Source organism: Lipophrys pholis, assembly GCF_963383615.2.
Source record: "Lipophrys pholis genome assembly, chromosome: 15".
Lineage (NCBI taxonomy): Eukaryota > Metazoa > Chordata > Actinopteri > Blenniiformes > Blenniidae > Lipophrys > Lipophrys pholis.
The window spans coordinates 19,995,946-20,021,359 of NC_137642.1; the positions used below are offsets into that span (position 1 = coordinate 19,995,946).

A 25,414-nucleotide genomic window follows, 5' to 3' on the forward strand; every position below is an offset into this window, starting at 1 on the left:
CCACTGTGCAGTACAGCTCATTTTGTCTTGTAATATTTGTTTGCACCACCAGAAGGTTTATCCAGTGTAAAAGAATTGCCAGAACTCAACACCACCACCGAATGTTCAACAGTGGGATAAACCAATTTTTCTTTACATACTTTTGACATTGTATTTTCCGCATAAGCTTATTTTGTGCTAATTTTGTAATATCTTTTTGACAGTATCGCTCTTTTGTATTTCAGATTTAATGTCAACATTAGACACGTCCACACTTTGTATGACGCTTACATTTGGCTTGTGTGTCTTCCTGACAGAACCAGCGTGTTACTGAGATTGTCTTTACGGTCACCTGATGGGATAAGCTCTTCGGTTCCCACTCTGGGTCACTGAGCGAGGTCCTTGACCCCACCAGCTCCCAGCGCACTGCACCGCTAAGGTTAACTATGAATAGAGTGGGTTCAGTGAGGAGAAGCACTGGTAAGTTCCCCAGGAGGAATCAATACATTTAGATATTTAATTGATATCATTTTACATCTCCGATGCTTTGGTATGATATTTTCTCAACCTTACAACATTTTGCCTGCTTGAAATGTGTGCAGATGTGCTTAACGTGAGATGATTTATCATCTTAATCATTCTTGCTTGGTCTGACTGTGTGGGTGTGTGTGGGTGATTGGGCTGTCTGCGTCTATATATTTGTACTGAATTATGTAATGTTGTTTTTGTTTTCATTTTTGTATCAGTGAAACCTCAGAATATAAAATACTATATGTACAATTGTCTATCCTGATGATAAATGGAAGTGGAATTTTTGTGATACCCAATGGTATTTACCAAATTATGGATTTTATTAAAAATTTGTATTCATTTTCATTTATAACAGTGCATAACATTCATGTAAGTTTATTATTTGTAATGTAGCATAACGTAAAGCAGCGTAACATAACATAAACCTGTGGGATTGAAAACATTTTGCAGAATTTTGATATCTGAATATTAGTGATCTTTTTTTTCCCCCACCAATTACTTACTTACTTATTCAACTGTTAAATTTAGTTGCGTGAAATACTTAATACTCATAAAATATCACGTTTTAATTTATTGTTTCCTTCTCGTCATTTCCAGAACAACCTGCTCCACTGTGAGTAGCACCTTTCTGGGGAGAAAATAATAAAACGATTATAGCAGTGATCAAATACACACATCAAATGAAGGCTATTGCTCCAGAGGGAAAAATCTGTTTTATTGTCAATAACATGATAAACAAATCACACTATCACAAAGTTATATTATATATAATAAATACATATTTCCCCTCTACTGCACCTTTAAGACAACTTTTTGTTCTGCTGACTGCTTGCATAGATCAATTCTCAATTCCAATGAAAATATTTCATATAATTTCTAACAAAATACACACAATAATAACATTTCACTGTACAAAAATACTATTTTTTTTTAAAAACATGATTTACCACAGGAAATAGAAAAAAAATCTTTTGAGACATGTCAGTCACAACCTACGTTATAAATAAATATACCAACTATATCACTTTAACATGTTTTTGGAAGAGGTAGAGAGAACACACACACTTCAGTGGCGGGGATTCCTATTTGCACATCTGCATTACGAGAAGGTATCACAAAGAAATAATCCACAGCCGCACAGCAGGTTTCACTTCGAAATATGGCTATTTTTCAAAAACAGTTGCGATCTATGCAGTGGCACAAGTTAACTTGAGCGTAACCATCGGAGGTTTAATATTTAAGAGGTGCTGACTCAGATAAAACTGCTCTCTAATGTCACTATAGAGTGATGTGGGTTGTAATGTGTTCTGGAGAGGACATGGATACTCCTTTTTTTTTTTTCTTTCTTTCTGGGAAACGGCGGCACGGAGAGCTGAACAAAATGCTTTTAGAAGCCACAGAAAGAATTCTGTTACAGTACAGTGGGATTGTTTGATTTCCAAACTGAGCAAAAGATCAGTTTAACTACGTACAAAAAGGAAGTAAATTTGTGTTTTGTTGTAACAATCCTTGGCAATGAATCCTGTCCCTTTTGAAAGCCTGTTTATTTAAATGGCACCACATTTGTGAGGATGATGTATTTATGGAAGCTGAGCTGAGTTTAAAGAATTGCCAAATCCTCTCTGCCAACGTCAAAACAGCTTTCCTTTGACTCCTGTTTGATGTCGTTTGGTGGATTAAAGTCTGAGGACTAGACTCGTTTGCAATTCAACATTTTAAACATTCAGTAAACAGGAGTCTCGGCGGCTCGTCCTCCTGAGGCCGGGACTGCTGGGAGGCCGTCCTATTCGGGAGTGTTCTCCCTATCTCTTCGACACGTCGACCCTACGATCAAGGCTCAGCATTACTCGGCACCCTGATTGTTACCACCTGGGGTAGCAGAAGCTCGACACCAAATTCAATACTGCAAAGAGAAGCAGTTTGGCATCGGCACAAGAGATCTGGCAAATTTTTCACGAGCGCATCCCACTAACTCTGCCGCTCGTCCCACAAGTAGTAAATCGTGAGGAAGCGGAGCAGAAAAAAACTACCTGTGAAGTGCATCGAGCAACTGACACGGTTTTGTATTGGAAATGATTTCTTTTAAATGACGCGGTTGATTCTTTCTGATATCTAAAAAGCAGCAGCCAAGTAGGTTGTAATCGTTTGTTCTGTGTTCTACTATATCGGTAACAGCATTTCCAGTACATGTGATACTTCAGTCCTTTATAGGGCCTTCATAAAAATACTTTGAAAATGTGGCCTTGCTATTGTACAATATTTCAATATGTTAAAGTCAAGAAAAATATGCATCATTATTATTATATGTCATTTGATAAAATAACCACATATACAACATGTCTTAAGTTTTAGAAATGTCTTGAAACAGACACAAAAATGTCTCCCTGAAGTTCTATAAAAGGTAATCCATTCTCTCGTTCGCATTTGATAAGACCACTGAGACCTGGAGTCCTTCAACACAATGTGCTGTGGGCAAAACAATTAGTTTTTAGATGACTTGGTTGGATGTTGGACAGAGGACATACTGTAACACACACTAGTTGTACGTGCAACTCATATCATTCGAAAATAAAAGGTGTATGTAATAATGTGAAATGTATGTCGTAATTCAGATTAATTCTATACCATCTCAATGCGATTACCACCATAAATAGCCGATAATTGTAAGGTCACAGTAAGAAATGCAGATGTTATCAGCTATGGGCATGTCCCAGTAAAGTGTTATTTTCCCTTTTGAGCTTTTTGAGAACCTAATGAAGTCAATCATTTCTGGAAAAAGGTTGAATTTTAAACCCTCTGCAAGCATACGCAGCTTTTAAGCACATAAACACAGCGGTACGAGCACCATTTGTAAAACACACACATACGCATACAGACAGGCAACTTCACCGCACGTCCACATAAAAGTCCTCACACTTCAGGGTTTAAAACATTTACCTCAAAATGACGTCTTATCGTTCAAAACTCTCTTTCAAAAGCAAAATGCAAAACCAGTGCGAAACCACTGTCAACGTGACCGCGTTAGTATGTTTCAGCCGCGGGAAGACAACTGGCAGGAGAAGAGTTGTGTACGTTTTCTTTTCTAACAACTTCAGATTTTCGGGATTACAGGAAGAGTAAAAACACAGTAAAGCCACAGAGGAGGATTGTTTTCGTCATTGCATAATATAATATAATATAATATAATATAACATAACATACACGACAACTCTTTTGAGGCCGTTTGAGGCGAATCAGACAAACATCTCTTTGTTGACCCACATGAGCGTGCGCGTGTCGTTGGGTTTGCATTCGTACTCGATGCTGTTGAAGCTGTTGCCCCACTGGCAGTGGTCCCTCTTGTTGTAGTTGTAGTACTTCACCTGCCACACCGTTTCGAACATCCCTGCCTCTGTGAACTGAAGCACAAACACAGGTACAATTTTAAAGGAAAAATACACAGTTACTTACAGGGTTTCTGTTCCGGCAGGGAATCATTTGACATTCGATCCTCTTCATCATTTGTTATGTTGGAGCCGCTCCTGTCTTCTTACCTTGAGATGGACTATAATAAATATGATATATAATAATAAATGGTCTCTGCTCACAGTCAGGAGTGAATCAATAACTGAGACTACTCCTACTCTTAGTCTGTAGTTACTTTATGTCATTTATGAAACAGTGTGTCTGTTCTTTCTGCTATATATCGATGATATATAGCAGAATGATAACTGTCATGATAACTTCTTCTTTGATTGTGTTATGTTGGGACCCTTTAGGAAATGGGATAAGGGGAGTTATCATTGGAGATAAACACCAATTTAGAATATGTTACTTTGAAATAGGTTTCACTTTGATATTTTAAGTTATAAATAAACTACTGCAAAAAGTACAGAAAAAAATACAGTACTATAAAAACTCATAGTAAACGTCACACTCCTGCAAAAAATGATAGTAATATTTACAATGTAATTTTACCTTTATTTCATATTTAATATACCTGTAAAACCAAATCATCTCCACAATCTTGACTAAAACTGGAATTTAAAAACACATGTACAAGTTTTCAAAGTCGGACTAACACAACCAGATAGAGCAATTCGAAGTCGATGATATTCTCCGGTGGTCAAGCAGAGTCGTCCCTCACCCTGCATATGTGTACCGAGACAAAGACAAAAGTCTTGAGTATGTGAGACCTGGGTTCAAATACTGGTTGCAGCACTAAGGCCATGAAAACTAGACATGTCGACAGTGCAAGTTGTAATGACTTGCTGTGGAGATTCCTACAAAATAAAGTAACAGAAATAGGACTATAGCCAACAGCAACAACAAGTCTCGTGTAAAATTGACGCCAATTAATACACAACTGTGAAAAGTGACAAGTGTTATGGTACGGTAAAAACACAGTGAGTATCATGGATAAGATTACACAGGGAGGAAAGAGATTTTAAAAATCCACTTAATTACAGTGTTTCTGTATAGTTGATTCTGTGAGCCACGGTTAAAGTATGTTAGTAGAGTGTATATTGTATGTTTCACTACTCTACTTGCAATAAGAATAATGCCCTGTGAAAATATACGGTATATTTGTAAATAGATACAGCACACAAGCAAACTCTTTGAGTTATATTTAATATTATATATTATATAAGATTGTAACACTCACACACTCCAAGACGAGGGAGAAACTCGTGCAGATAGTGACTGACACTGTATCATGTGCGAAGCCGTGTGAAGGTGAAATGAAGAAGGAGCATACGGACAGGACACACACACACACACACACACACACACACACACACACACACACACACACACACACACACACACACACACACACACACACACACACACACACACACACACACACACACACACACCATTTATATAAATACAGATGGTCATAAAAGCACAAATGTACGTAGAAATAAATTACATTATGGACAGATTCCCTTTTTCAGTTTAAGTTCAGAGTCAAAAACAAACATTTAGGTGAATAAGTCCTTAATAACAGATGTTGCAGCTGCTTCCTTCAAGCATTTCTGCCATGCTGCTCGTTGAAAGGTTCGCTCACTCAGCACTGGAAAGTTTTGTTGTTGATGATATTCAATAAGACCTCACATCCTATATGACACACATTTATGGGTGGGAGTGTGTTTCAGTGCTTGCCTATAGTACCTGTAAGTATCATCCATATTGTACTTTTTACAAGTGTGAAAAATGCTGTAACGTCAAAATACTTAAGAAGCAATTTCATTACATAAACTTCATACTATGGGCAAAGTATTGCTTCACATATTTAGGTCTGATCACTGAAACATCTTTCCCAGCCACATAAAACTGGTCTCACGAAGTAAATTGCCACTAAACTGGTCAAGTCAAATAAAGAGGATTAAAACCAAAAAGACAACTGCTGGAGAGTATGCCATTTTTTTTTATGAATCCAGTCACATGTACAAACTTCAAATCATCTTTTGGTAGAAGAGGGTAGAAGGTGCTGGTGGTATTTCACAGCAGGGCCCCTTTCCTGTAATTTCACATTTTGTTAAATAAATCATAAGATAAAGGAAGGTGAATTTCATGAAAGTCATGTAAATCTAATCAAGACAAATATTAATCATAAAGTAAGATGTAGTATAATTATTGGTGATGAGGAAGGTGGAGCAGAATGAATAACAAAAGCTGATCCCAGTAAGAAAAGCTGATTTGTCAATTCAAGGATGCTGAGTCAGTCGTTCGTTTATGGTGGAATTTTGCCCTTTAAAAGTTTAGGAGGACACAAAAGGCTGCAATCCAGTCAGATTTGGCACCTTACTACAAAATATTGTATTTTACTAGCTTTTCAAATGGATAGGCAACCCTTTGTTTAGTCATGTTATTAGTCACAACAACCAAAAAGACAACAAGTCAGATTCTCTGTTTACTGATGGGCAAAGAAAGAAACATATGAGATATGGTTGATTGGGCTTAATCATCATACTATGTTAACATGATAAAAAACGTATATACCCGACACATCGTCACCTACCAACTTCAGCAAACCTATAACCTTGGAAACAGTTTCTGACTGTGAGAAAACACAGCCGAAAAAGTGTAACCGTGGCAACATAGCCACGTCTGGCAGGACCACCATTCGACCTTCAACCTTTTAGGGGTTTGTTAAAAAACGTGATGGAAAGCAGCTGTGTGGAGACATATGTGAGTACTTGGTGTATAAAGGAAGTGGCGATATGCATTTTCTTTTTTTTTTTAATTGTGGAAGAATTTAACGTAATGGCCAAAGGTGGCTGACTTTCTCTAAAATCCAGCTTTTCTTAACAGATCTGTTGCCAAACCTTTTCAGTACTTTATTATTCCCCTAAACATGAGTTTTTATTACACTGGAATCCTGTGCAAGCTGTATGCCGCTTTGCTCTTACTGTTAACTTTAAGTCCCAGGCTCCCTCAACCCTTCACAGAAAGCAGTGGATATATGGGTAATGAAATGATAAATAATTAAAATCACCATGTTCATTTGTCACTACCATGGTGACGTGTGCACCTCTGACTGATTTCTGTGTGTCTGTGATTTGTGATAGTTACCAAACTTTTTACCAAGCTTTTTAATGTGGACTAACAGTGGTTGATAATAAAAGCACGGGTTCAGGTATCAAATCCATAACAAACTTTGTAGTAACGCTTATCCGGATTGCAGATATTTGGTCAATTGAAGCCAGAAAAGGAGGAGCGCAAGACACTGGTGTGAGGAGAGATGTTCACAAAAACATGAAAAGACACCAGAGCTCAAGATGAAACAGGAAGACAAATGAATTAACAGGGTAAGGAGTAATAACACAGAAAGATGAGGAGTGGGGACACAGTAAGCAACAAAGGAACTGCCAGGGAAAAGATACAGATCAGGCTGCATTCATTATTGGTTTTTGATCCTTTAATCCCTTTAATGTCAAATTCATATCAGTTCAGGGGCAACATGCAGCTCACTTTAATGAGTGTGTCACACCAGTGAAATGACAGCATAATAATTTATAAATAAACACAACTCCACCACAAATGGCACTTTTAACAGAAATGATTTCGAAAGATCTAATTTAATCTAATCTAATTTAATCTAATTTAAGATCTAAACACTGAAAATGGTTTGAATTTACACTAAAATGTAAGCACAAACTGGTGCAACAAATAGAGAAATACATATAGCCACAATTTAGCGCTTCCAATGAGCTGATGGAGGTCAAAGGTCAAGATCAGAGACCCACAATGGTCACCTGTCAGCAGTGGGAATCGAACCAGCAAACGTGATATCCCAAGTCTGCTTCTAGAGCCTCCAGGCCACCACAGCTGACAACTTCAACCCTTACTAGAATAGCGCCACCTGCAGTAAATAAACCAGAAAGAGTTTCTACTTTAATATAACACTTAAAGCCACTGTTTTCTTTATATATACACAGTATTTGACACACCTGCTTTTAGGGGTTGCCCCGTGGCCGCCGCTGTTTTCCTTAAAAGACTTATGAGGCACAAGGAGAAGCCTTTGGGATTAAACACCTCAACTTCCAAACACACTGTTCCACACACACACCACTTGCCAATTCCAGCTAATCTTCCAGTCACATGCCAACAAGTTCCTCCTGAAGGGTTTTCTTATTAATTGGTAGTAAGAGAGTTGGTGCAAAACTGAGCCATACAAGGAAACGTGTGGTGTGCAGTGAATGTAAACAGCAAGGGCATTATGCTGACCATTTCCATACCTGTATGCTGATTTGAACTGGTTGCCTCTCGCCGCTTTTTGTATGTGCCACCCCCTCAGTGTTATACTGGCCGTTATAGACCACAGACTGTGGGTCTTTGGACTGCTGCTCCAGAGGGAAGGTCACACCACCCACACTCATCGACCTGCAGCCAGAAACACAACAAAACACATGCAGGAAATGAAAATAGAATGCTTATTTCGTCTGATCAATGTTACATTTAAACGTGGATAATGCAAAACTAATTCACTGAGTAAGAAGAGGCATGTGATGACTTCTCTATGAGTGATCAGCTGGTGAAATAGGTCTACAGCTGTGTATTCATGGAGTCATAAAAATGCCCCAAATTTGGGTCACTACCTCCTGATGATGCATCATCACATGTGTAACCTACATTTATCTTTTTTTTTTTTAACAGCATGGTGCTCGTGAATATCCAACACTAATCCCTATTTTGAGATGAGGAATACAACAGCATTCATTACATAATGAATTGTAGCCACATCACAAGAGGGCGGTGACACGAGGTCCTAATCTGTAGTGGATTTGACGCGCAGCCAATTGAGGGTTTACGTTGCCTTCAAGTGCCCCACGTAATATCCTGCACAGCTCTCCAGAGCAAACAAACAAAACAAAACAAAAATAGCAGAAAACATTTAGGCATAATAACTCGCTTTATCCCCGTATGAGAAAATGCACAAGAGCTGCTTTTAGTTCACGTTTTATCCTCTGTGCAGCTCGGAGATCACGGAAGGTTTCACCTCCCACAGCACTTTAATGCAGCCTCAAAATCTGCATTTGCCTTTGAGTGCAATGGAGGACACAGCCTCATCTTTGCTTCCTTCAATTAGGATAACCGTCCAAGAAATGCAGGTCATTCTGTCGGAAAGGGGCACGATATTACAGTGGTATTGCAAAAACAAAAAGCACCGCCCAATATATTATGCTGTGCAATCAAGATGCAATTTGTATGAACAACTTTCTAATAAAGCCCAGTATAGAGAGATTACACAGCTCAAAAGGGAACCTCTGCATAATCCTACTAGATTAATGCTCCCCTATAGAATAATAAAAGATTTATTTTGTTTTGTTATGGACGCCACACTAAAACAAAACATTCATTTGAAAGACACTTGTCATGCGTCTTGTCACCTTTTCATTCATAAAAATCAAGTCATGCCTCCTCGATTAAATATGTATCACAGGTTATACTCTCTGGAGATAATAAGAGAGCAATTTGTGTTGCTTTTTTGTGATTAAGTTGCAGGAATACAGTGATTTGATATGCGCCTTCCAGAATGGATATAAATTGACCATATCGCAGTGTGTTTGGGCTCTGACCAAATCAAGATGATCCGTGGGCTACCTACGTGGCCTGGACTGCTCCTGGTTTCACGACCACCTCGATTTTATATTTGGACCCGGTCAGCAGCTTGATGGTCCGGGTCTGTCCGAACCGCGCGCCGTCGGATTTGAAGTAAACCGCCGTGTTGTTGGGCAGCATCTTCAATGAAATCCCAATTTTGACAATCTGCGGAACGTCGGCCATGTTTCCATAAAGCTAAAATACTTCCAGGATTGCAGGGAGCGGTGAATGTCTCTCAGGTATTGAGGAATCCTGGCAGACGGAGAAAAGCCGCGCGGAGAATCGACGCGCAACACAGGAAATTGCGCTGCGCTCCGTAATCCCATTCAACCTGCAGCATGGGCCTAATCCCAACCAATGCGCTTTCTCTCCCTGGAAATCTCTCACTCCCTCTCTCACAGTCTTTAACCAACTCTGTCCATCCACCACACGGTCGCACCCTCCTCAATTGCAATCCATCTTTAATAATAATAATAATAATAATAATAATAATAATAATTTTGCGATTTCAATTATATTCTGTGTGTAATTGCAGCCACTGAACACCACGAGTACTCTAAATTTATTAATTTTCCTCGGGATTAATAAAGCATCTATCTATCTATCTATCTATCTATCTATCTATCTATCTATCTATCTATCTATCTATCTATCTATCTATCTATCTATTAGAATAAAAAAGCAATCATCATGGATTCAGATCATTTTAGGGATGTACGGATTAATGGTTAATTACTAGAAAATCCAGATTTTCCACATCAATTGAGATTTGGATGATTCATATTGGTTGGCCACTAGAGGTCAGACTTGTATCACATCTAGAAAATTCCAACCCAGAAAAATCAATGAGTGACCGTGTGAATTGGAAAAATTGAAAAATGTGATAGAAACCAATAGTTTCTTTTACTGCCCCAAGGACCCAGAAGAAGAGAATAGCAGCAAAAGCTGACCAATGAATCTGTTTTATTGCAAGTGAAGCAGAAACAAACAGCAGCCCTAATTCAATTCAAAATATATATATTTGTAGTTCAGGTCAAGTGCAAAGACTTGTCCATCATTACGATCAAGTGTGACATATGACGTTACCTCTGGTAATAATTCCCGTTAAATAAAAAATATATATAATCCAGCTAATCAGTAAACAAATTAATTTGATGTGGAGCAGTTTGGAAGTCTGACCAATTCAGTGATGGAGTTTTAAATACATGAAAGATCGGTCCTTATTTAATTAGAACCCTATTTTCAGTTTTTACATTCCTTTTTAGCACCAGTTGCACATAAAACTGAGCTAATCTGATTTATTTAGTCATTTACTTTTTTTCGCCCCTTTTCATTAACGGACCAAAACTTTCACAATTGCCATTGAGCAATCACATCAACTGCGTTACATTGCGTCATCTGTGCACGTGTGTCTGTTGACGTTTTATTCACTTAACATGAGTTAGATAGATTTCAATGTGTCGATGAAGTCACCCGTCTGATTGTGTTCATTTTAGGAGCTTCTAAGAATCAAGCGGTGCTGTCAGGACTGCGCGCAGTGGAGGCGCACCGGCTGCCTCCACACAGTTTGAAAGAAAGGGGCAACACAGAGAGTGAGAGTGATCTGGGGCAACAGGGGAGGGTGGGAGCGAGCCCTCCCCCCGCCAAATGTCTCCGTGTCTCCACTCCTTCATAACCCAACTCTTTTCAAGCGCTGCGCAGATGGCCAAAGTGTCCAAACCGGACAGTGAATCTGCCCAAACAGCCGTATGATGAGCAGATAAGACTTCCAGCTTTCCTTCTCGGTGTTTCGTTTGATAAAGTGTGATCCAGAGTAGTCAAACACCCTTCAGTCTCACGACACTTGGCTACATGTGAATGTCTGCAGGTCTCCCTGCGCACCCCAAGCTTGCGCTGGTGATGCCATGCCGCGCAGTCACACCGGCGACGAAAGCGGCGGCGCCGGACTTTGGCTGAAGACCTCGGCGGTGCGTCGAGGACAGGAGTACCCACTGAAAGATGTAGAGTCCGGACGGAGGACCATGAATGACGCGGTGCGGGTCGGGGACGGTCTCCTGTCTCCCGGCGCGGCAGGTGCGCTGGGCGCGGAGAGGAAGCAGGGTGCGCGGCTCAGCCTGCTCGGGAAGCCGCTCATCTACAGCGCGCAAAGCGGCCGCAGGAACGCGCGCTACCGGCGCCTCCAGAATTACCTCTACAACGTGTTGGAGAGACCCCGGGAGTGGGCTTTCGTCTACCACGCGTTTGTGTGAGTACATTTACTGTGATTCTGAGCCACTTAAAACCTCACCCTTTAACAGTTTGCGCACTTTAGCTGGAATCAATGTCTTAACTCTGCTCAAGCAAACGTTCCTAAAACATACAAACAGGAATAAAGGTTATCAAACTATAGCTCCTTGATACATTTTTGGAACATATTTTGTGCTAACATATTTTACACATGATGCACACGTGCAATCCGACAAAATGTTGGATAAACAATCACGTACTTTCCTTTTTATTCCTTAAAGATGTTAGTAGCGATTGGCAAGGCATCACATTCTGTAAGACTGCGCTCATGTCTTTGCATTGCATCCGACTGTAAGTCAGCACAAGATTTCCATTGAGCATAATCACCTGTTGCTCTAAAGCTACAATATGCAGAAACTATCAGATCGTAATGACGGAATTTAATGATAGTGATATTGATTTATGAGGAAACCCATGTGATACAGTGAAACTTCTCAAGACAGTCAATATTAGGAGCTCTCCCTCCGATTCATTTCAAAACACTGGAAGCTCTCACAGATTCGGGGCTTCTAAAGAAGGGTGAATGCAACGTCAACTACTGCTCTCTTGCATGATCTTGAGTCTTTCATCACTGGTTTAGACAGAGAGTGACGATGGGAAAAGTCATAAAGATTCCGTCTTAAAGCTGACATGCTCCAGTTTCTAAATTCAAACCAGCTCCTCATTGACTAGAGATTTTGTTTTTCTTTCTTCTGGTGTGAAAAAGCTCCATCATAAGCAAAATGTCTGATTTAAATTCTTCCTTAAAAAAATGAAACTCCTTGCTTCTTCGATGTGTAGTTTTGATAAATCATTTTGCAGATTATTGTTGAGGCTCAAGCTGGAGGTTTTCTGGCTCGTGTCTGTCAACGTCTTCTTGTTCCTTTGCCGGATGCTCTGTGGTTTGGGAATGCACGTCAACCAATCACTCATCCACATTGGTGGTCTGGATGGAATCAGTTTAACTATTGCTAATAGAAATGATTCAGGGCCATGGCGTTTTCGCATTTTCCTTCCCATTGACTATGTCGGTTATCAGTAAAATGGTGTAGGTTAAGATTAGGTTTCCCTAAGTAGTTTTATTTTGTTTGTCTGCTGTTTTAGAAGCTGTATTAACTCATTGTAAAGCTCATTTTATCTGATGTGACTTCAGAGGAAAACGTTCAGAATCTCTTCAGCATAATTGCTTTTAATGTGTATATATATATATATATATATATATATATATATATATATATATATATATATACATAGTAATATACAATGTGAGATTGTTGGATGTTTCAAGACGCAGTTACTTTCATAAAATACAAATTTTTGCTATTTAAATACGTTACAGTCCATTGGAAAGTGTAAAAATAATCAATATTGGACATATTTCACAATTTCGGCAAAAGATTGAACAATGTCGGACCCCACCCATTACTGCATACTACAGTCCAACAGCGATCTAGACTTATTTGTTCATGTTTTTTTCCAACACTGCAGTCAATTTAAAAGAAGCGCGGAAGTCATAACCCATAGTCACTTGGCTGATGAAGGGTTTATACACCAGCGGTTCCTCCCAAGAAAGCACACTGTGTTTACAAATGAGATAATCAATGATGCATCAAGTATGCTCTTTATTTTCCGTACGCATGAATGAATCGAAGCATCTCTTTCGCAACCGCGTGCATCGAGAACACCACATCGTTCCAGCGACGTTCCAGCTGAGTCCCGTTGGATGAAGAGTGCTGTGAGAAGGAAGTGGAGCTGTCACAGAAGGGGCTGCGAGGCCGGATGCTGACGTTTTATTTGGTCAGGCGGGACAGCCGAGGTCACCGGGGTTAAGTTATTACATCTGTTCATGACCGCAGCCTCCCACACTTAATAGTTTGTATCAGCTGCGCATTCAAAATAACTGAAAAGTCTCGAACAATTTCAGTAAGATGAGGTTAAATATCATCCCACTTTGATCTGGACTTGAACTTGGCGATTTGAAGATAATTGAGGCATTTTCGTACGAGTGCAAATTGCAATGCTGATCACAGACGAGTTGCACTTAAGTTTGCATACTTTCCAGTCATTTCCCAATTGTGCTTGCACTCATGACATCTTGGCCACGTTCATGTGTATCCCTGCGAATGTCTCGTGTGCTAAGAAGTTGACATCTCACGAGACGCTTTGCCAAAAACAATCTGCAAAAAAAAAAGAAAAAAAGAATGACGACAAATCACTTGGCCAAGGAGCTATTTCAATCTTTGAAAGTGGATTGTTGTTTGTGCATAACGTAATTTATACCGATATTTTTAGCCACCAGAAAGGTCCTAATTACACTTTAGGCAGAAGCAAAGCAACAGGCATCCCAGACATCCCATGGCTTTGGCACGTTAAAGTTGAATTTGCCATTTATGAACGTCGTCTCCAGCACGTACAGCATGACGCCATATGGATGTTATGGAGGGTCGTACTGAATCAACACTCTGACTCATGGACTCAAGGAAAAAAATGAAGCTGCAAAACATGATCAGGTAAACAGCATTGTAAAAATGTGTCACAGTCAACATGCCATTTTGTTAAACATCAATATTTAATCGATTGCTTGATGGAGCTCTAACATCCCATCATTTTTCCTTTTGTTGAGTGGCGGCGACCATCTGAATATCTGACCCTTGAATTGCTGCGTTCACTTCCAGACGCCAGCGAGCTGCTCAACCTCATTTACGGAGTTTATCTAAAGTCAATCATTAGTTGGTTGCCGTGTTCTGTTGCGTCATGAAACTTTTGAAACCTTGTGGCAACCAAACTTAAGTTACTGATCCTAATAGACACAGCTCGGTTAATTAAATTTTTTTTAGAGCTTCAAAGCGGTAAGCAGAAGTCTGATGTTAGTTTTTAATTGGATGAAGTGAGTCATATCTTCCATTGCAGTACCTCGAAATGTGAAGGGGTTTGAGCCATTCAGACTGCAAAACAATGGACGTACACAATGTGCACTGTGTAATTTAAAACCATGCTCCGCCGTTAAGTCATCTCTTCCAGAAATGTTACGCTTGACATTAATTTGCAGTTATTTTAGTTTTCCATGACACTTTGGAGAAAAGATTTCCTCCACGTGTGGTTCAACACATTTGGACTTCTGAGGCAGAAATACGACAGGCATGAATAAATGCATGCAAATAGACATGCATACAACAGAAATAGACATGTAAAGCCATCGAGCCATTCACTTTTTATACCTCTTCATCCAACTCTGGGTCGCTGGAGCCGATCCCAGCTGATTATACGCTGGCCGGGTCAACAGTTCATCACAGGAAAAAACACAGAGAGACATACAACCACGCACACTCATGTTTACTCCGATGCATGTTTTCAGACTGTAGGAGGAAACTGACATAGATCCTGAGAAAACTAATCCACAGAAATGGATAACATGCAGCCTCCACACAGACATGCCCCCAAACAAGGGACAATCCTGATATGAGGCAAAGAGCACTAGCCACTACTCTCCAAGCCTTGACATTAAAACCTTAAAGTCTATACGTATTCTGGAAACATTTTCTTCCCTCTCCGTGGTTTGGGAGGTCTTGCAGTTTGTTCTCGGCACATCAACCGGGCAGAAAATATATTTTGCTGTGGGGTGGCGTGTGATTGGACAGAAACTTAATTATTTTTTTTTTTTTTTCCCCTCCATGTCCTCTCTGGAGTTTTGTGCTCAAGTTTTCTCATGAAGTATAAAATGTCTTGGCAGAACAAACTTTGGGTCTGATGGAGTACGTATCCAATCAGCGACAAATGCATGTCTTTGAACTGCGGGATTGAACTCGGAGAGCTCATGCATGCAGAGGGAGAACATGCAAACTCCACATAGAAAGGCTTCTGAAGGTGGACTTCAAGCCGGAACATTCACGTTTCAGACGTCTTCCAACTAAGGAGTCACCACCAAGCTCTGCAGAAAGCCCGATAACCGGCATTCCAATCAAATGTGTTGAAGCTGGAAGAATCCTAAAAGATGTAAAACAGTACCCCTCCAAGGCCATGTTTGGACAGCACATGGGTCAAATACTGAACAAAACTCACCGCAGGCACCAACTCTCCCATCAACAAGCAAATATACCAACACAAGGTAAGACAATTATGCTCGAATGTACAAAAGAGTGCCACACCTCAGCCAGAAACACACACTCATCCCATCATACTTCATGTATTTAAACTCCCATATGGCTCCACATGTGTGATTCACAAACACATTCACACGTGGTAAGTGATAAACACCACAGAACACATGATTCATAAAAGAAAACTTTCCATTGATTTTTTAATTAGTTGACAATATGTTGAAACAGATGCTGCTGTGTGTGCTGGTTCCTGTGTCGCATTCCCCCGGTGCTGATATGTACCGATAGGCAGTGTCATGAATCAAGACGCTGATAAGCATCTGGGCTTTTTCTGAAGCCAAATAATGCTCCCACACTGAAACACTGCTGGCATTAAGATTCAATCTCTTAATGAGATGGCGTGTGTTGGGCTAATCACATTTGCTGAAATGGGTTCCAGGCCCGGCCTACGTTATGGACGACGCTGAGAAGACGATTCCTTTCTGTGCACGATAATAATATTTCTCTATAGTTCGACACAGTTTGAATTTTTTGTGTGCAAGTCTCGGGATGATAAGTGTAACTTTGCCTGAACACTGATGCGTGATACATTTTTTGCATAATGAGGGTGAGTATCCACCTCGTTCAATGATTTTTTTTTGTGTCTGATCGCGAAGTGCTTTAATGAGTGCTTGTGTGTGTGTGTGTGTGTGTGTGTGTGTGTGTGTGTGTGTGTGTGTGTGTGTGTGTGTGTGTGTGTGTGTGTGTGTGTGTGTGTGTGTGTGTGTGTGTGTGTGTGTGCGTGCGTGCGTGCGCGCGCGCGCGTGTGTGGGAGACGGAGTCACACATGGTTTGAGTACACGAGCCATTGATCTCAGGGTCATTGGGGTCAGTTGACAGGTAGCACGTCTAATGATTTGCCACGAGGCGGATACACGCCACGCTGTAACGATCAAGCTCGCTATAGTTTATTGTCTAAGCACTCAATGTGAGTGTGTTTGGAGCTCGTGTGTCAGATTCAGTTACAAAAATGTGATGAAAAATGAAACATAGTTTTTTTTTGTTTTGTTTTTTCAAATCTTAGATAATTTCTAACTAAAAGATTTTGGGTTCTATTTTCTTCCGAGTGAGTCTTTTTAATCACATTTTGGGGGATAATAGATAGATGGGAGGCTGTTGCGTGTTGTAATAAATTTTTTTTAAAAGTTCTTTTGAAAGATACACATTTGAGCGTGCGTGAATAATGCTTAATGTGGGATGAAGTTGTCCAGACGTCTTGTTTTTAAAGCAGGTGCTTTGAAGTTTCCCGTTATTAGTTGTGATTTTTTTTTGGTTGATTGGTAACTTTGTCAGCTTTGCCAATATGAACAAAATCCTTCTCATAAAAGTAGTAAATCGGTACAGAAACTGGCATATGCCTTCATTTATATGCTTTTAGGTTGAAGGTTATTTGCTGTTATTTTTAAAAAGAGATTTTTGTCCCTTTTCAGGAATTTCAATTTCAATTTAATCAAGATTCTGGAGGAGGACGCATGCAATTCTACTTTTAAAGGCAGGCATTCCTAAGAAAATTAGATTCCAGACTAATATTGAAATTTGCGGAAATACGCAACACATTAGTTTATCATGTACCCAAATGTGTTCATAAAGGATTCATTCAGATGCGGAGCCTTTTTCAGGTTTAGTCGACAGCTCAGTGGTTGCAAAAAACCCCCACTAAAAAACAAAACAGAAACAAAAGTAATTATTTGTTTATGTATTTTCAGGTTTGATTTTTCAGTAAGATGTTAAACACAGAAGTTAAAAATGTTTCTCTGTTCAACAAGATTACTGAGAAAGTATAGAGCGGCAAAGTACTTTCCAGATTTGTTTATATAACTTTTTCAATCACTGAAGTCTATTTTTCTGTCTTCAAAAGGGACAGTCATTAGAACTGATATTTGAATCGGTCGATTAAGTCCCAGACAGAAAAGGCCTGTTGTGTCCCGGGGTCAGTCCATCGCTCACTGGAGCTGCAGGTGCATTGATCTCCAAAAGAAAAGTAAAGCGCTCTCAACACTGGAGGCATCCTGAAGAGACTGCTGTGTGTTTCCTGAGAAACATGGCGACATTCGAGACACCTGAGCGCATAAAAGAGTCTCTGTGTTTCGGTCGAGAGCTACGTCCAGGTAGGGAGGAGGTTGTTGGCGAGCGTCCAATGGAAAAAGCTGGGGGAAAAAAAAGCTTGGGACCCATTTGATTTGGTGAATAGAAAGAAGGGTGCGTGTGTGCGTGCGTGCGTGCGTGCGTGCGTGCGTGCGTGCGTGCGTGCGTGCGTGCGTGCGTGCGTGCGTGCGTGCGTGCGTGCGTCCGTGCGTGCTAGTGTGTGTATAAATACTGTCATGATGTTTTCCGGTGTTTGCTTGAATAGGTACAGAGTTGGTACCCTATTAAAGATCGCACGTGTGTATATTTTAAGTCTTCACTGGGAATCGTAACACAGCACAGACCTCATGGAGTTGCGTGTCCGGCTGGTGCGGAGTCACACGGAGCACCGGCTAGGGGTGAAAAGGAAGCAAGAGAAAACGCAGTCATAAGACATATTTTACAAAGATGAGAACAAGGAGATTCCAGCTTTTCAATACAGGAATGCACAGAAGCAGATGTCTGTTGAGTCAATGTGTTTTGGAGGAAACACAACATCTGGTTGTGTATCCTGATTTGAAATGGAAAAATAAAACCCAGCACTTATATGCATCCTGTCCAGACAGGAGCAGATGACAGACAGGTCCGCATGCACGACATGAGGAGGCACAGTGGATTAAAAAAAAACAGGAGAGAAGAAAAGGAGATCACGTCACATCCAGTATGTTTGTTTACGGAGTCACAGCATACATTGTACATGCACAATAGCTATAGTTTCACATTAACAATACATGTGTTTGTTTGTGTTCAAAGAACCGACAGTTTCCAAAGTGTAGCATGTGTTTTTGTTTTTTTATTGCTTGAAGCCTCAAGGCGAATTCTGTTTTTCCCCACTGTATTTCTCATTGATGTGTTTATTGTGGGCCTACAGCTTTGTTTCAGGTAGCTAATGTCCGTGTTTACCTTTGATTGTTCCAAGTGATTTGTGTAAATATGAGCTCTGCTGAAACGTTAGAGAGCGCTATGTGTGTGGCCTCAATGGGCAGGATAAATGTGTTGATACAGTGCAACTCTGTGTTTTACTCAATCTTTCCAACAAAAGTCAATGTTTGCATGAGCTATAGGCCCCAGAGCAGGAAATAAATCTGAATTCACTTTTAATACTCACAGGTGTTCATTGGCTTGTCAATTATTTTGCACAGAATGAAAACAACTCTCAGAAGTTGAATTTAGGACAATCTTCAAGAAGTGCAGCTTCTTGGGAATTCAACTTTTTAATATTAGTTTCTCATCGGAATGACTAAATGTTGAATTGTTAATGATTTTCGTTTAGATTTCAGTCTGCTTTTATTTAAATACCTACATTTCCCCGATTTAGCTGCTGATGTTTGAAGCCCAACACAGTAGAAAACAGAGTTGTATAATACCACATATAAAGTTGTTATTAATGCCCAAAGCAAAAGAGCAAACGGCTGGCAATTCCTTGTCTCCTGGTGAAGAGAAACTGCACGCAACTCGACATATCTCTCTAATATTTTATCACAAAACCCGGCATGAGGATTTTGGCTTCATCTCATCTAACGTTTAATCTCTTCTTGAGTCCTCCTGCAATTAGTACGCAAACAAACGTGCAAAAACAACCAAACTAATTGGCCTGCGTTCGAGTGAGGTGACTTGATGAACGATCAGACTTCGATGTCGTTCTCATCAGAGTACAAGTCAGAGCTCGGTGGTGAGAAGACGCAACATCAGAAGGGACTGAACTGACAACTACACTGACAGTGACATTCCAGCAGGTTGCACAGGATACTGTGTGTGCGAGTGTGAGTGAGAGTGTGTGTGTGCACATGCCTGTGTGCGTACATATTTGGTTTTAAATGGATTGAAAAGAAAGGCTGTGAGTGTGTGCAATAGAAAGTGAGAAAAACAATGAATACAAATGTGAGAACATGTGTGTTTGCGTGTGGGTGGCGGGGCGTTGTTATTATTATTATGGAACCTAAATCTGTTTATATATATTGAGGGGACTAGTCATACTGTTTTGAGTTAGACTAAATTTATGGTTTGGTTGGATGAGTAGTAATTTTGGTTGAAGTCTCCAGGAAGTGAGTGGGGAGAAAGATTCAGCCTCTGGCATGTGTATTTACATGTGTGTTGATATGAACCAGTGGGGACGTCAACTTGACTGCATGCTGACTGATTGTCCTAATAAGTCGGTTAAGTCTGCAGAAAAATGAACGTGAGTCAACGCAATGTCCTCGAAGGACATGAAAACACAAACTGTGTGTGTGTGTGTGTGTGCACGCTCGCGTGCACAGTTCTAGTTTATCACACAGATACTGTTGTCCGGGTTTTCCTGCCAACACATGACTGCATGAATATGCAGAGTTACACCACCTATCTATTGCTTTCTCCCTGTGTCCATATCTGTGTGTGTGTGTGTGCACGCAAGAGTGTGTCCAACTCCACATCGGTGTGTGTCTCCTCGTTAGTCATCCGGCAGCCCTCTCATACATCAGTGGAGGTGCCACTTTGCTGAGCAGACTGCAGCGCTGATGGATGGAGACAGGCTGATTTCGTCGGCCCTTCTGCCCACACAGAGCGCACCGCGGCTGGGCGGGCATCACACCAGCCACCCTGCCTAGCCGCACACCTCCGATGTTACCCTGTCAGCTCTCCTAACGAGACCGTGACTCAAAAGTGCTGTCGCAGATAACCAGACACACACACCCACACGTATTAACACACACGAGCACTTATCTTACGCACACGCGAGCATTTTTTACAGTCAGATGTAAAGATGCTCTCAAGATACTTTTTTTTTTTTGCTTTATTGAACGTAACAAACCACTGGCTGGTAATATGTTTTCACTTTGTTTGATGTGTTTCAATACACCAAGCCGAGTGACAATATATTGCCCTTTTTTTGTAAAGTGGCTGGCTCTCCCGCCTCATAACGAAAATATGTTTGGTTTCTTAATAATCTTTAGATTATAAATATCTAAATACAGTCACCAAAAGCTGAAAGATAGTGTTCGGTCGAGCCCGAGCTTGTATTAGTTATCAGTAAGCATCCGTCACTATATATACTGTAGAGTTTCCTTCTGAACTTGTACATTTTTGTTTTCCATTTGTACCCATTTTCCTCCGCCGGTCAAAAATCAAAGTCGATCAATACGAAAGGTTGTGTGTGACAATCCCACAAAATAAGAAATTTTAATATATCAACAAAATATAAGTGGTTCCATAGTTCATTACTGAGATTTCCACAATGGTTTTCTGTTCGTCCACAAGTCGTAACTGTTCATTACAGCTCAGTTCACGTTTTGTCAACATACCAGCATCAAAACGTGTTACTTCATGTAAAACCATTTATAAAATAAAACTTGTAGGCATATGTAACCTTTGGTGTGTATGTATTTGGTGGTTTCAGGACTCTGGGAATCAGAAGTTTAACATTTTGAAGTTGGTGTGAATTTAAATTCCCCTCCTGATCTGAACCGTTACATTAATACTAATAATATTTCTTTCCATTGAGCTGTAATTTACTCACCCGTGTTGACAGTGTGAATATTGTAGGAGGCCTTGACAGTATTTGCAGGTATATGTCAGGCAGATCTGTCAGTTCTGGAGTAATCTTGAGCGCATGCAGGTATAATCTGGCAAACACTCACAAGTCAGCTCAACACTGTGAATAATGTATTATTGTAGTCATACACATGCTTCCCTGGTGGCACACTGACTTTGACAGCACCAGCTCACCCACGCTGACTTACAAATTTATTCCAGTCATTAAGAGTATTCTACGAGCAGGTGCCTCCTTGAATTATTTGAGGTTTGGGTTCCCCTGCCAGTCCCATAACGGGAGTTGAAGAATAGCTGAGAGTCGCATTTGATATAAAAATAATAAAACAAAAGAGGTTGGGTGAAAAAAAAAAAAAAAAAAAAAAAAAGGAAATACAGAACAAAAGTACAAACAGAACGTTGACGTGCTTTCAGGGCAGTAATAATGCTTTACATCTAAAAGATACCTGCCACAGTTTTTTAATGCCTCGGAGGCTCCTCCATCAATGCATTCCTGCAGTTCAAAGTAAAGAAAACATCCACTGCCATTTTTGTTTTTCACAAATATTTTCAACGTCTTTGGGTTTTTGAACCGTCGGTCGATCAAAAGCTTCACATTTAAAATGCCACCGCCTGCTCCCGCAACTTATAATGTGACGTTCTTGTATTGCTTTCACATTTTCCCGACTAAACGAATGATTAACTGAACGCATAATTCACAAATGAATTGATAATGAGAATAAATTATCTGGCGTTTCTGTTCTTTTAGTCATTTCTACACGCTTTAACTTCAAATATTACAGATTTGATTTGGTGAAAGTGCTCCCAACATGCCTTCATTGAAGACTTTGATATAAACTGAAACATGCAGGGTCACTTTAACGAGCTAAGCTATAGTGGTGCATGTGGCGACAATTTGCAGATGGACCTAAAGCCACAGTGACACGGTGAGCAGTCGACCGCTGACTGATGCCAAGCTGAAGAGGCTAGTTAAATGCAGGAAGGCAGGGAAAGGCACCAGCAGTGTCTCAAAAAATATTCAACAGAGCCTTTGTAATGGGACACACTTGTCAATTGATCCGCCACAGAAATGCTGACACTGCGAGTTACAGCTCCTGAAATGGGAAGCTGTCTCATCCGCCATCCTTGCCACAGAGTGTGGGATTATACGAATACATCAAATTGCATGGAGAACCAACGGCAGCACTGTTCATGTTTGTTGTTTGGAGCCCACCACAAGGTTTCACCTGTCACCGACTGCCTATAACTCTCATGTTCCCGTCCTGTATTCATCACTGTGATCGTGGAGGGAGTCACATCATCCATCATATCAGCTTTAACATTACAGGGCTTTAAAGGAGGCTGGAGCCCCAACAAGTGATCCTTGGTCACATGACCGTGAGAGGAAGTTCAAGTTGAGCTGTGCGTGCGTGAGGCAAACATGCAAACTGCACAGAGAAAGGCCGTCAGCCGGGAGTCGAACGGTCTCCTCGCTGTGAGGCAAGACCGCTCACCACCTCGCCACTCGGTCACAGCCTGTCTCAGAAAAATCTGTGATGGGGTAGCAGAAAAAGATGGATGTATTTTTATATTCATGACACACAAATCCCTGGAATCTGAAATGCTATCGTCCTCGGCAATGCCTCAGGCATGAAAACATACACACATACATTGCACATCCTTTATGTAAATTGGTCCAATTTAGTGTGTTGTCACACGGATAATACTCTAGCCACATAAATGAAATGAGTGTTCTCGCAGGTGGCAACAGAGAAGAGGAGATGCGATAAAGACAAAAACAAATGCTTTGAAGAAGAAGAAAACAAAAAATTGGTACAGAAGAGCAGAACATTAATTAGTCCATAATGAAGCATTTCCCCTTTATGCTCCAGTTTTGCTTCATCTCTGCGACTGTCCTCGAGGACACAGAGACGGCGGTGTGAGTTGGCTTCGCTTGTGGTGCGAACTCATTGCAATTCCTCTGATGGGGGCCGAAACAGAAAGAAGCTTCTCTTCTCCAGACGAGTCAGACTTTCACAAGCTGTCGGCTGCGATCAGAAGTCACATCCCGCATGCGTTCGTCTCTCCTGCATGCTTATTTCAGCACTGGAGATTTTTTTCTAAACTGACGAACTGATTTCGGATTGAAAGGTTTTAAATTGTCTGCACCCTTCTCCCCTCGCCGCGTCGCCAAATCTGTTGTGAATCATTGTGACTTTATTGCCGTTTTGAGATGGTGGTGTTGCTGTGGGGGCGTCGGCGCTCGCCTCGCCTTTGAAGTTGGAGAATCTCTGGGTTGTGTGCAACTGACTGAGGCAGGCTCTTATTTTCTTTTCCATCTTTTATTAAAAGCTATCATGAGCCGGAGCGTGTCCTTCTTGAATAGTGCTCCCCCGGGGAGCTTGAGTAACGTCCATCACCTGTTTCTCTTTGTTTGTTGGGCAGTCTTTATTGTCTCCCGCCATGATTTTGAGGGACCTCTCATTTGTTTGCTTGGCAGTCGGCTCTTGATTAAACTGGAGAGAGTGATGCACCATTTGATCTTTAAAGGAACATGAAAGGCTCCTGTAATACACCTCAAGATCACTGCAACACAAGTGTTCAGGTTAGTTTCAAAGAGAAATCCTTTTTCACCTTCGCCAACGAACACCGGGGCTAAAGTTATGTATTTGGCTGCCTGTATTTGTTTATTTATTGGTTTGTATGTATGTAATTTACCAATTTCTTTTACAAAAATTACTCACCCGAATTGCATGAAATCTTCAGAGATGATTTGTCATATTCCAAGGACCAATCGATTGGATTTTGGGATGTTAACGGCTAACCGTTTCCAAATAAATCCCAAAAAACGGTGGATAAAATGTTCCATACAAAGCAGATGGGAGAGGCACCTCATGGACGAGATCAGCGATCAGCAACTGTTGACATGGATGTGGCTTTCACGAAAACTGTTCACCCGAATTGCATGACATTTTCAGGGAGGATTTGTATTTATCCTAGGATGGTTCCATTAAATATTGAGAGCGATTGGGTCAAAAGTCAAGGCGTGGGCCACGAAAAGGTCAACAAGGTATCTTCGTCATAACGTCAGTCTTAATCCGATTAATGTCAAAGCAACGCCAAAATGTTTAATCCCCTATCCTCTGACATTACATGAATCAATTGAAATGACCATGAGAAATGATGGAAGGAGTAGTGTGACGGACAGTCTTTTGGCGCGCTGCAATGGGAATGGGGGGGGGGGGGGGGGGGGGTTGCTGTCTGATGGCTCTGTAGCTCCGACTAGTGGTGGGCGGCTGCATGACAGTTGAACCATCTTGTACATGAATGAAAAAACAAAAAAAAAGGTTTTACCAGATAGTTTAAACGTCAACTAGCGAGACCATCACTCGGCAAGGCAAGTTATTTAAAAAAAAGTTTCGACAGCAATTCCCAGTGCTTTGCAGAGCATATTTAATCAAATATAAAGAACAGAAGTACAGTTAAGTAAACAAGAGCACAAGTAAGAAATGCATAAAAAGAGGAATGATTTAAGTCAAATCTATTAACTTGTTGTAGTCTGCTGATAATTCAGTTGGTTGAGTGAAACACAATAATAAAATATAGGCAATTTCAGTTGTATTTGCATATTATAACAATAAACCTTCCAGCTGTGTCAGAACTCACTTCCTTGTTCCAAACAACAGTTTCTTTGTGTTTGACAAAGATTAATGTTAATACTCAATTGATCAGATGATTTTTGTTGTTTGGCATTTACATGCTGTTTCACAATAATTTCTACC

General features: G+C 40.6%; 2 protein-coding genes across 2 annotated transcripts in view; one reads left to right on the forward strand and one right to left on the reverse strand.

Annotated features, from left to right (window-relative positions):
- Positions 1-3,743: 3,743 nt before the first annotated feature.
- On the reverse strand, positions 3,744-9,786 carry cnrip1b (cannabinoid receptor interacting protein 1b; the record flags this gene model as incomplete). The annotated part of the gene is made up of 3 exons (XM_080481179.1): positions 3,744-3,908; positions 8,238-8,382; positions 9,608-9,786. The coding sequence occupies 3 exons, from the start codon at positions 9,784-9,786 to the stop codon at positions 3,744-3,746; spliced, it is 489 nt and encodes a 162-aa protein (XP_080337305.1).
- Positions 9,787-11,302: 1,516 nt separating this feature from the next.
- Positions 11,303-25,414, forward strand: part of kcnq5a (potassium voltage-gated channel, KQT-like subfamily, member 5a) — a gene marked incomplete at its 3' end in the record, with an annotated part of 110,871 nt that continues 96,759 nt past the window's right edge. Inside the window, exon 1 of the mRNA XM_080482066.1 lies at positions 11,303-11,848. Coding sequence (XP_080338192.1) covers positions 11,508-11,848 — 341 coding nt within the window. The 5' untranslated portion in view covers positions 11,303-11,507. The remainder of the gene's footprint in view (positions 11,849-25,414) is intronic.